The 12,324-nt window shown below is 38.0% G+C and overlaps 2 protein-coding genes across 2 annotated transcripts; both read left to right on the top strand.

The window, feature by feature from the left end:
- Window positions 1-1,532: 1,532 nt before the first annotated feature.
- On the top strand, window positions 1,533-1,874 carry LOC132612761 (uncharacterized protein At3g28850-like). The gene has a single exon (XM_060326853.1). It carries the CDS (start codon window positions 1,533-1,535, stop codon window positions 1,872-1,874), a length of 342 nt encoding a protein of 113 aa, XP_060182836.1.
- A 7,251-nt stretch (window positions 1,875-9,125) lies between these two features.
- LOC132612760 (uncharacterized protein At3g28850-like) lies at window positions 9,126-9,467 on the top strand. Its single transcript, XM_060326852.1, has one exon. The coding sequence runs from the start codon at window positions 9,126-9,128 to the stop codon at window positions 9,465-9,467; it is 342 nt and encodes a 113-aa protein (XP_060182835.1).
- The last annotated feature ends 2,857 nt before the right edge of the window (window positions 9,468-12,324 follow it).

Below are 12,324 nucleotides of genomic sequence, written 5' to 3'. Positions count from 1 at the left end.
TTTCTTTATCTCTTTTAAAGTCTAGTTCAGTTGGGCCACCTATGTTTGGGCCAGACCTTTATGCCATGTTAGCCTAATTAATTATATGATTGTGTACTATGTGTGTGGATAAGTATAGCCAGTTTTTATTTGTAAGCGTTGTATACAAAAAATATTGAACACTCCTCTCTTATATATCATGAGTTTAACACATACATGGAGAGACAAATTAGCACTCGGGGATTAAGCTTAAGCCTTCCCTGATGTCTACCATGCCTAGGGTTCCTAGAAACCCCTTGGATCTTGTGTGGCATCAGGAACAAAAGGGTGAAAGCTTTCCTTTTTGGGATATTTTAGTATCTCCATTGGTGTGTATTGTTGACACCTAATTTTGGCTCGACGTGCTTAAAATTAACATTTTGGGGGGCCCTGATTCGTTAAAGAGCACGAAATACATTTTTACACATTTTTACATTTTTTCAACAATTTATTGATGATTATCCTTATTTTAGGAATTTTCTCAATTTATTGTCATTTTTTCAAGAATCATTATTTTGCACATGTACAGCGTAATACTACCATTTTTGTGCAATTAATAATTGTTTCTTAATTTTATAGCAATACATTTTCATATCATAGACATTAATGTTTATATTTTATACTTGTGTTATTATTTATACATGCATTAGTTAACTATATTTTAGTACAGTCTGACAGTGCAGAGAAAATCGGAGTCATTATTTTTTTTAACGCAGAGTAAAATCGGATCAAGTCAAGATTTCATCATTTTTTTTAAAAAGGGATTAAGATAAGCATTGAGGAGACAAAAGGGTGCAATCTTCTATTCTTTGGACAAAACAGGGACCATTTTGCATTATAAGAAAAAGGTGGGGTTAATTTAATTATTGGACACACACACACAACACTTGAACACTCAGATTTTTTTTCCCTCTCTTCTGAAAACCCTAAACATTTTTCTCCCTCTCCCCACTCCCAACAGCCGCCGCCGCCTCCACGAGCTCCGGCGACGCTCCGCCCACCTTTACCAAACTACCACCATCACCGCACAGCCCCACTTGATCTCCCTCTCCCCCATTAACGCCGCCACTACCCCCACTGCCCGACGCTGGAGCAGTCGAGAACCACCGGACAACCACCACAACGCCGCTGCCCCACTCCCTTTTCTTCTCTAGCCAACGCGCCGCCAGCCCTCCACGCCAGAGCTCCCAGTTCCGATGAACAACCATTACCAGCGAACCAGCAAACAGCCACGCCACCACCTCGCTCTCTTCACTGTCTCCGTTTAACTCCATTAATACCGGCGAACTCCGAGATCCGGTGAACTCCTCTATCATTTTTACTCTATATTTTTCTTCCATATTCGCCGATTCCAACACCATAGTCTCCCAATTTTGCTTTGAACACACAACAAACATCCAGTCAAAACAATACTGATAACACAAAAACATAACCCAAAGTTCCAATTTATTCTTTCAGGTTCTCGATCAATTCTTCGTAGCTTTCGTGTTTCAATCGACGAACGAGATGTGTCTATGGATGTTTGGTTTATGGAAGAACTGAAAAACATATTGGGTAAAAAGACGAAATTGTCCTTGCCAAGAGTTTTTATTGGTGGGAAGTACATTGGTGGTGCTGAGGAGATTCGTCAATTACATGAAGCTGGTGAGTTGAAGAAGTATGTTGAAGGGTTAATTCCAGCTGATTTTAGCACGTGTGAAGTGTGTGGGGGACATAGATTTGTACTATGTGATGAATGTAATGGAAGTCACAAGTGTTATAGTGAGAAAGGCGGATTTAGAACTTGTATGGGTTGTAATGAGAATGGTTTAATCAGGTGCCCTTCTTGTTATTTTGCACCAATTACACTACTTTGATTTTGATTAGATTAGCTGAGATCTAATGACTATATTTTTAGGCTAGTCAGAAAAGTATAAGGTGAAAATGAAGGGGGAAAAACTTTACACACTTCATTTTTCTTCTTCCTTTTCAAGTTTTCATTAGCTGTTTTTTTGTATGATTAATCTCTCTTTATCTTCTTCTTTTTCGAGGGGAATGGTGCATTGCGTGTGTTTATATTTTAAGAAGGTTTGGTTAGATGCAAAATGCAGTCATCAAAATGTTTGATTCTTTTTTTGGGGGTGTTTTCATTTGACATAGTTCTGTAAGGTACTGAGTGAAATGTTACTAAAATGTAGGATGTTAACATGATATTTACTATATAAAACAAGATTTATGATACTGATCCAGAGAATGTTAACCCAATTGGCCGATGAAGAAATTTCCGTCGATTTCCAAGGCCTTCCATGTAAAAGACGGGGTTTTTATTTTAAGTTTATTCATTATTTCTTTAATTCATCCGCTAGTTATTTATTTTCTTACTAACATTTTTATTAAGTCTCATGCAGGTATCCGGAGTTACTTTTTGAAGATGACACTCAAAAGAAGTTCAAATAGCTTCTTAAATTCTTTGTTTATATATTTTTTTTTTACATTCTTAAGTTATGCAAGCATAAAATATAGTGAAACTTTACTTTTTAGGGTGTAGGTTAGTGGTATTTATTTATGATCTGCTTAGGTGATTTAAATTTTATGTGTTTTAGACAAATTAATATTAGACAGTTATTATTTTTGTAGCTAATATTTCTATAGTTATCATGTTTTGCTAGAGTTTTAATTCAACAGCTTAGCACACTTAAGTGAATAAATAGGGTGATTTGCCTCAATATTTAGGATTTATAATATACTTTCATAATTAATTGATTAGGCGTACATACTTAGCTAGTTAAATTAGTTAACTCACTTCGAGTGCAAAATAATTTCATGCCCATTTTTTATACCTTTGTCACATACCCAAGCTTCTAAGTTACACATAACTTTTTTTTTTAATAATTATTATAACACATATGTATAAAATACGTATTGCATGATTATTTATGTGAATATTCATATTATTCTTTAGTCTAAATTCTATTAATTTTTGTAAATAATAAAGCCTTTTTACACTTCCCTCGTATAGTTAAATTGGTCCAGCCGGGAACCACATTTGTGGATTCTGAAGGATGCCTAACACCTTCCCTTCGGAATAATTTGAACCCTTACCTAGAATCTCACTTATTTTCGTAGATCATGTTAAGCTGCATATATTAATAATTTATAGGTACCCTAGTATACCTTAAATGCTAGGTGGCGACTCTGTACATAATTAATTATTTCAGAGCTCCATAAGTTGTGCTTTGTTTAGCCTTTGGTAAAAATGAGGTCCACCAACATGGCGACTCCGCTGGGGACACTTAGGTTCTAACCATATGGACTCAATTTGTTATTCGAGGTATGTTACCTTTATTTGAGTTTTTGTTTATTATTTTACTTGTCTGTATTTATTCATCATGTATATTCTTCCCCTTGTTCCCTTATTTGTTTACGTACATATCTGCTTTTAATTTCATATACTGTATTATTGTCTTTTTTACTAGCAAGTCTTATTTACCATACTCATTTTTTACTTTATTGTAAATTATGCATCTTGATTTTACTGTTTGTCTTTAATTGCTATCTTTTTGTGGTTTCATATTAATATTCATGTGTTATCGGTTTATATAAAATGACATTCCGTTCATATTTCCGCCACTCCTGGAAAATTCACACAAATTCACACACTTAAAGCGGTTTCGCGGTTCGCGGCCGTGCACTACTAAATTACCCTTTTAGTTGGATCGATCTTGTGGATTTAGTCGATCGGCGGTGCAGTCGACGGCCACGGACTGTCCACTCCTAAGTTGTCCGCTTGGGGGAGCCTTGTGTCATAGGAAAACCAACTCTTAGAATTCCTAGGTTACTGTACATCCATTTTGCAGTTGTTTTTAGCTAGGTTGAATTTTATCCTTTATTTCGAATATTCTTTTCATTTTTCACATACTCTATTTGTTACATGTTTTTGTTTTTAAATAAATATTGTTGTTATTTGCTTTGCACTACCTTAGCACTTTATCTAACTATTTTAGTTGACTTGTGTTGAACCCTGCATTTTGTAAAATATTTTTTTCTTCAATCATGCACATTTTATACCCTATCTGTAAGAACTACGCACACCTGATTCTCTTCTTTGACGAGATACGTAGGCAGCCCTTTTGGGTTCGGTATTCATTATTAAAAAATCACAAAAAAAATTCTTTATTTTGAAAATCACAAAAATATTTTTTTTCTCTTTCTATCCTATCTGAACGAACTACGCGCACCTGATTCTCATCTAAGATGAGATACGTAGGCAACCCTTCTCGGGTTCGGTACCCCCATTCAAAAAATACAAAAATATTTTTTAGATTCATATCTTTGACTTGGTTGGTACCAACACAGTTAGGATTGTGCATAGGAAATATACAAGTAACAATCAATATGATGGAGAGGACTGACTTCGCGGTAAACTATAGATTCTTTTGGTACCTCTCATTCACACTTTAAGTGACACTCGAAAAATTCTCTTGCATGCTTGTAAGACAAAAACAAAACCAACCTCATTGTTTCATGTGCATTGTGTGGTGAGCTTTAGATAGCGTTCAATTGCATTGCATTGTGATCTGGAACTTGGCTTGAATGTCTGTTGAGGCGAAATTATGAGTAACACTCAGCATAGAAAAGGATCGTAGGCCTTCTTTGACCCGTTTGAGCCTTTCTAGCCTACCAATGACATTATCCCTAGCATTCCCCCTTTGAGCCTAAAGCCTTTTCTTTTACCACCACATCATAAGCCTATATCATTTCTGAGTGCTTACATGCACTATCTCTCTCTTGGCCCAACCTCCCTGAGTGTACTAAAAAAACGTGCAACTGCGGATAGAGATTTGTGCTGAAGCTTAAAAAACAAAAAAACAAAAAAAGGGGGATTCGACCGTCCCAGAAAAACAAAGGCTAAGAACGACCTCCAAAGCAAGAAGGAGGCCACACAAAAAAAAAAAAAAAAAAAACTCACTCATTCGGGATCTCAGACATACAACCCGTTATTTCTTTTTATTTTCACACTCAGGCATGCAACCCTAAACTCAAAAAAAAAAAAAAAATGAAAAAAGGGCTTGAACTTGCAAAAGAGGTCGCACAAGTACAAAAGAAAGGGACAATACAACAAAGTGTCAGAGCACACAAATACTGAGCACAGACATAGTGCAACGCTTAGGGAAGGATTAGTCAATCCTTACCCAAATAATATCCTACCCTTTTCCCAAGCCTACGTTACAACACCATAACAAGCCCTACGTGATTCTATGCTAAGGTTTCTCTCATTAGTGGATACTTACATGACGGCCAAGCTTATGGTATTACAATTGCAAGCATTGAACATCTTTCTGAGTTTGAGTGTACTTCTCTAGATGTCTCAAAGTTCAAAAATACTGAATATGTGTTAAAAGAGACTTTCTTTCTGGTGAGGGCACTTGAAACATGAGGATAGGTATAGTTCATAATCCTTGTTTGAAGCAAAATCAACCAATCTTGTCGATCTTTAGGTATGTCTGAGGTACCACTTGAAGCTATAGGAATTACCAATAAGTCGATCTTGGTTTGTTGGACGATAAATAATGGTGAATTCTTATGCACAATACTAATTGTTGGTACCAACTGAAGTCGGGGCATGTTATATCAATCATTGTTATTATTAAAAAAAAAAAACAATTTTGCTGGATTTTGCTTTCGTGATTTTGTTATTATTTTTTTTTTCTTAATTTTGTTTTTTATCGTTGCACAGTAAATATAGTTCAATGTTGTTGTGTTGTTACTAACTCTACGAGGTATCGACATCTGGTCTTACCATGAAAGATCCTCGTATTTCTCCGCTGAAGCATGAAATTGGGAGAACATTTTTGAGTAGCTTAAAAAACAAAAAAAAAAAAAAAAGCAAGTGCACATCACTTTCCGCTGGAAATATGCGAATTTTTGTTTGTTTAAACTGGGACAGAGTTTTTGAGGGGGCCCTCAAAAATTCCACCAATGGCACATTTTGAGAGAAAAGGCACGGGCTCATCCGGCCCCACAATAGGACACTACATTGACTCATCCAGCCCCACAACAGGACATCGAGGGCGTCATAGTCTAAAGGCATCATTCTCATCGCCTAAAGGCACCATTTCATGGCCCAAGGACCTTACCTTCTGCACTTCATTCGCACCGAAGCAAAGGCGTTACCCTCCACACCAGCATTGCTTTATTATTTTCAAATGCCTCTGCGTATGCTCGCAGCCGCATTGCATTGCACCTGCATTGCTCACCGCCTTTTATTAATGCCTGGGCCATGCACCGCCCTTTTAAATTTCTGCATAAGGCTGTGCACCGCCTTTCATATGATGCATGGGCTGCGCACCGCCCTTTGCATCGCTTTCATATATTACATGGGCCATGCACCGCCCTTTGTAATTTCTGCATAAGGCTGAGCACCGCCTTTCATACGATGCACGGGCTGCGCACCGCCCTTCGCATCGCTTTCATATGTTACATGGGCCATGCACCGCCCTTTGTAATTTCTGCATAAGGCTGAGCACCGCCTTTCATATGATGCACGGGCTGCGCACCGCCCTTCGCATCGCTTTCATATGTTACATGGGCCATGCACCGCCCTTTGTAATTTCTGCATAAGGCTGAGCACCGCCTTTCATATGATGCACGGGCTGCGCACCGCCCTTCGCATCGCTTTCATATGTTACATGGGCCATGCACCGCCCTTTGTAATTTCTGAATAAGGCTGAGCACCGCCTTTCACATGATGCACGGGCTGCGCACCGCCCTTCGCATCGCTTTCATATGTTACATGGGCCATGCACCGCCCTTTGTAATTTCTGCATAAGGCTGAGCACCGCCTTTCATATGATGCACGGGCTGCGCACCGCCCTTCGCATCGCTTTCATATGTTACATGGGCCATGCACCGCCCTTTGTAATTTCTGCATAAGGCTGAGCACCGCCTTTCATATGATGCAGGGGCTGCGCACCGCCCTTCGCATTGCTTTCATATGTTACATGGGCCATGCACCGCCCTTTGTAATTTCTGCATAAGGCTGAGCACCGCCTTTCATATGTTACATGGGCCATGCACCGCCCTTTGTAATTTCTGCATAAGGCTGAGCACCGCCTTTCATGTTGCATGGGCTGCGCACCGCCCATTTAAATTTCTGCATAAGGCTGAGCACCGCCTTTCATATGTTACATGAGCCATGCACCGCCCTTTTGTAATTTGTGCATGGGCTGCGCACCGCCCTTTTGTAATTTCTGCATAAGGCTGAGCACCGCCTTTTATATGTTGCACAGGCCGCGCATCGCCCTTTGAAAATTTCTGCATAAGACATCGCACCGCATCTGCCTTGTTTTATTATTATTTTCAAATGCTCTGCGTATGCTCGCAGACGCATTGCTCTGCACCTGCATTCTACGCCAAAGCAAAGGCATCATCTTCTGCACCTGCATTCTTCGCCGAAGCAAAGGCGTTACATAGCATGACATCCCGAACTACAGTCGGTCTGACTCCCATCCCAGCGATATGTAGGTAGCTCAAATTTGAGCACGATCGTTCTTCATCCTACACTTGCTAGGACCATTCTGACAACACTGGGGCAAAATTTTGATTGGACGATCAAAATTTGCCACAAACATCCATTAGTTATCACCTTTCGAACTACACTGACCTGATTCTCGTGATTGACGAGATATGTAGGAAGCTCTATGCAGAGTTCGGTCACATCGGGACGAGAATCATTCTTTCCCCATCAAGTATACAATCCTTCCCTTTTTATCATTTTTCTTTCTATCGCAACCCTGCCGACGGACTAAGAGTATTGTCAAAGCTCTACCAACGGCTGGCCTCTTTCCCCGTACATATCCTTTTAGCAATTTTTTGTCGAGCCAAAATAGGCTAAATGTCAATGTCTTCGTCCGAAAACTCTTTCATCGTCTCCGGTCGAAGAGGGACAAGTTGTTGACACCTAATTTTGGCTCGACGTGCTTAAAATTAACATTTTGGGGGGCCCTGATTCGTTAAAGAGCACGAAATACATTTTTACACATTTTTACATTTTTTCAACAATTTATTGATGATTATCCTTATTTTAGGAATTTTCTCAATTTATTGTCATTTTTTCAAGAATCATTATTTTGCACATGTACAGCGTAATACTACCATTTTTGTGCAATTAATAATTGTTTCTTAATTTTATAGCAATACATTTTCATATCATAGACATTAATGTTTATATTTTATACTTGTGTTATTATTTATACATGCATTAGTTAACTATATTTTAGTACAGTCTGACAGTGCAGAGAAAATCGGAGTCATTATTTTTTTTAACGCAGAGTAAAATCGGATCAAGTCAAGATTTCATCATTTTTTTTAAAAAGGGATTAAGATAAGCATTGAGGAGACAAAAGGGTGCAATCTTCTATTCTTTGGACAAAACAGGGACCATTTTGCATTATAAGAAAAGGGTGGGGTTAATTTAATTATTGGACACACACACACAACACTTGAACACTCAGATTTTTTTTCCCTCTCTTCTGAAAACCCTAAACATTTTTCTCCCTCTCCCCACTCCCAACAGCCGCCGCCGCCTCCACGAGCTCCGGCGACGCTCCGCCCACCTTTACCAAACTACCACCATCACCGCACAGCCCCACTTGATCTCCCTCTCCCCCATTAACGCCGCCACTACCCCCACTGCCCGACGCTGGAGCAGTCGAGAACCACCGGACAACCACCACAACGCCGCTGCCCCACTCCCTTTTCTTCTCTAGCCAACGCGCCGCCAGCCCTCCACGCCAGAGCTCCCAGTTCCGATGAACAACCATTACCAGCGAACCAGCAAACAGCCACGCCACCACCTCGCTCTCTTCACTGTCTCCGTTTAACTCCATTAATACCGGCGAACTCCGAGATCCGGTGAACTCCTCTATCATTTTTACTCTATATTGTTCTTCCATATTCGCCGATTCCAACACCATAGTCTCCCAATTTTGCTTTGAACACACAACAAACATCCAGTCAAAACAATACTGATAACACAAAAACATAACCCAAAGTTCCAATTTATTCTTTCAGGTTCTCGATCAATTCTTCGTAGCTTTCGTGTTTCAATCGACGAACGAGATGTGTCTATGGATGTTGGGTTTATGGAAGAACTGAAAAACATATTGGGTAAAAAGACGAAATTGTCCTTGCCAAGAGTTTTTATTGGTGGGAAGTACATTGGTGGTGCTGAGGAGATTCGTCAATTACATGAAGCTTGTGAGTTGAAGAAGTATGTTGAAGGGTTAATTCCAGCTGATTTTAGCACGTGTGAAGTGTGTGGGGGACATAGATTTGTACTATGTGATGAATGTAATGGAAGTCACAAGTGTTATAGTGAGAAAGGCGGATTTAGAACTTGTATGGGTTGTAATGAGAATGGTTTAATCAGGTGCCCTTCTTGTTATTTTGCACCAATTACACTACTTTGATTTTGATTAGATTAGCTGAGATCTAATGACTATATTTTTAGGCTAGTCAGAAAAGTATAAGGTGAAAATGAAGGGGGAAAAACTTTACACACTTCATTTTTCTTCTTCCTTTTCAAGTTTTCATTAGCTGTTTTTTTGTATGATTAATCTCTCTTTATCTTCTTCTTTTTCGAGGGGAATGGTGCATTGCGTGTGTTTATATTTTAAGAAGGTTTGGTTAGATGCAAAATGCGGTCATCAAAATGTTTGATTCTTTTTTTGGGGGTGTTTTCATTTGACATAGTTCTGTAAGGTACTGAGTGAAATGTTACTAAAATGTAGGATGTTAACATGATATTTACTATATAAAACAAGATTTATGATACTGATCCAGAGAATGTTAACCCAATTGGCCGATGAAGAAATTTCCGTCGATTTCCAAGGCCTTCCATGTACAAAGACGGGGTTTTTATTTTAAGTTTATTCATTATTTCTTTAATTCATCCGCTAGTTATTTATTTTCTTACTAACATTTTTATTAAGTCTCATGCAGGTATCCGGAGTTACTTTTTGAAGATGACACTCAAAAGAAGTTCAAATAGCTTCTTAAATTCTTTGTTTATATATTTTTTTTTTACATTCTTAAGTTATGCAAGCATAAAATATAGTGAAACTTTACTTTTTAGGGTGTAGGTTAGTGGTATTTATTTATGATCTGCTTAGGTGATTTAAATTTTATGTGTTTTAGACAAATTAATATTAGACAGTTATTATTTTTGTAGTTAATATTCCTATAGTTATGATGTTTTGCTAGAGTTTTAATTCAATAGCTTAGCACACTTAAGTGAATAAATAGGGTGATTTGCCTCAATATTTAGGATTTATAATATACTTTCATAATTAATTGATTAGGCGTACATACTTAGCTAGTTAAATTAGTTAACTCACTTCGAGTGCAAAATAATTTCATGCCCATTTTTTATACCTTTGTCACATACCCAAGCTTCTAAGTTACACATAACTTTTTTTTTTAATAATTATTATAACACATATGTATAAAATACGTATTGCATGATTATTTATGTGAATATTCATATTATTCTTTAGTCTAAATTCTATTAATTTTTGTAAATAATAAAGCCTTTTTACACTTCCCTCGTATAGTTAAATTGGTCCAGCCGGGAACCACATTTGTGGATTCTGAAGGATGCCTAACACCTTCCCTTCGGAATAATTTGAACCCTTACCTAGAATCTCACTTATTTTCGTAGATCATGTTAAGCTGCATATATTAATAATTTATAGGTACCCTAGTATACCTTAAATGCTAGGTGGCGACTCTGTACATAATTAATTATTTCAGAGCTCCATAAGTTGTGCTTTGTTTAGCCTTTGGTAAAAATGAGGTGCAACATGTATACCCATGGTATATTGGTTGGAAGCTGTGTATATTTGTTTGTATGGCATTGCCTATTTTTGTTCAAGAAAAATGATCTTGTGGGCTTTTCTATTTATTTTTGGTGTTGGGTCTGTTTCTATGCTGTCTTGATTTATATGGGCTTCAAAGTTGCAAGCCTTTGGTTACTCGCAATTTTGGGCCTATTTCCTTGCTGTCCCCAGCAGTGTTTTAAAAGGCGTTTTTGAGGCGAGCCTCGGGGCGAGCCCCGGGGCGGGGCGTACCAAAAATGCCTCGGGGCGATGGGTCGGGGCGCAAGTCCCCAAAGGCGTACGCCCAGCAATTTGGGGCGTACGCCCAGGCGTTTGGGGCGAGTTTTTTTTTTGTTGGGGCGTAAGCCTAGGCGTTTGGGGCGAGTTTTTTTTTGTTGGGGCGTAAGTCCAGAAAACTTCTTCAAACTAAAACGAAATTTGTTAAATAAGTCCTTAGTATAATGTCCAAATTTTCAAAAGTCAACATGTAATTACTCAAATATTTTAAAAAGGAACTGAAACATTAAATTTAAAAGTCAAGACCTTTTTTTATTGCTAGAATGCCTAATATATGTTCTTTTCCAATTATTTATCTTGTCTTCTACTATCTCAAAAAAGTAACGAGCAGTCACTTATACTTGTAAGTACGTATAATAGATTGTTCTAATTAGTTTTTTTGTGGGGGTGGAGTATGTATATGTGTGTGTATATATATATATATATATATATATATCACTTATTTATTGTTTTCTTCAATTTTTTACGTTATTTAACCAATTTAAAAGTATTTATTATAATTATATCATTTTATAAAATACTAAAAATTAAAGTCCCATGAGGCTTACGCCTCGTGCCTCGGGGCTTACGCCTCGCTGAGGCAGACATAAAACGCCTCGCCTTACGCCCCCGCCTTTTAAAACACTGGTCCCCAGGCTATATGTGTACGCATATCTAATCAAGTTCCTATTCCATTAAAAGATGTATATTTTAGAGTTGCATGTCTTATGTATATTCATTACACTAGTCTTCTTTTATTTTTAATCTCAGCTTAAACATGTCCTAATCCATATCCCCCTTTATTTTGCTTGCATGAAATACCACTGCTTGGGCGATTTCTATTTGCATAAACCCATTGGGTTGAGGGCCCAATAAATCTTTCTTGACCGAGTCCGTCAGAAAAATAGAATGGGAACTAAATTATTTGAAGGCCCAACTATGGGTAAAAATAGTCTACTGGTGGGCTTGGGTAGGCCCACCAGCTTGAAATTTCTTCCTTTATTTTTCCTCTACATCTGTTTATGTATATGTACTTGTAAAAAACTCTTGCAAAAATATTGAAACCCAATGCGTGTGTAGAACTTAGGAAATCAACGTTTAGTGTTTTAGGAAGTCGCTAAACCCTTTTTACAACTGGGATAACGATCAATCTTCACGTGACAAATCGAAACTT

The sequence above is a fragment of the Lycium barbarum genome, chromosome 10 (genome assembly GCF_019175385.1).
Source record: "Lycium barbarum isolate Lr01 chromosome 10, ASM1917538v2, whole genome shotgun sequence".
Taxonomy (NCBI): domain Eukaryota; kingdom Viridiplantae; phylum Streptophyta; class Magnoliopsida; order Solanales; family Solanaceae; genus Lycium; species Lycium barbarum.
Note: the sequence above shows the minus strand (reverse complement) of the source record. Positions and strands in the feature narration are given on the sequence as shown.

Excerpts from the sequence above, each read along its gene's own strand:
- LOC132612761 (XM_060326853.1), top strand. The coding sequence starts at position 1,533 with ATGGATGTTTGGTTTATGGAAGAACTGAAAAACATATTGGGTAAAAAG.
- LOC132612760 (XM_060326852.1), top strand. The coding sequence starts at position 9,126 with ATGGATGTTGGGTTTATGGAAGAACTGAAAAACATATTGGGTAAAAAG.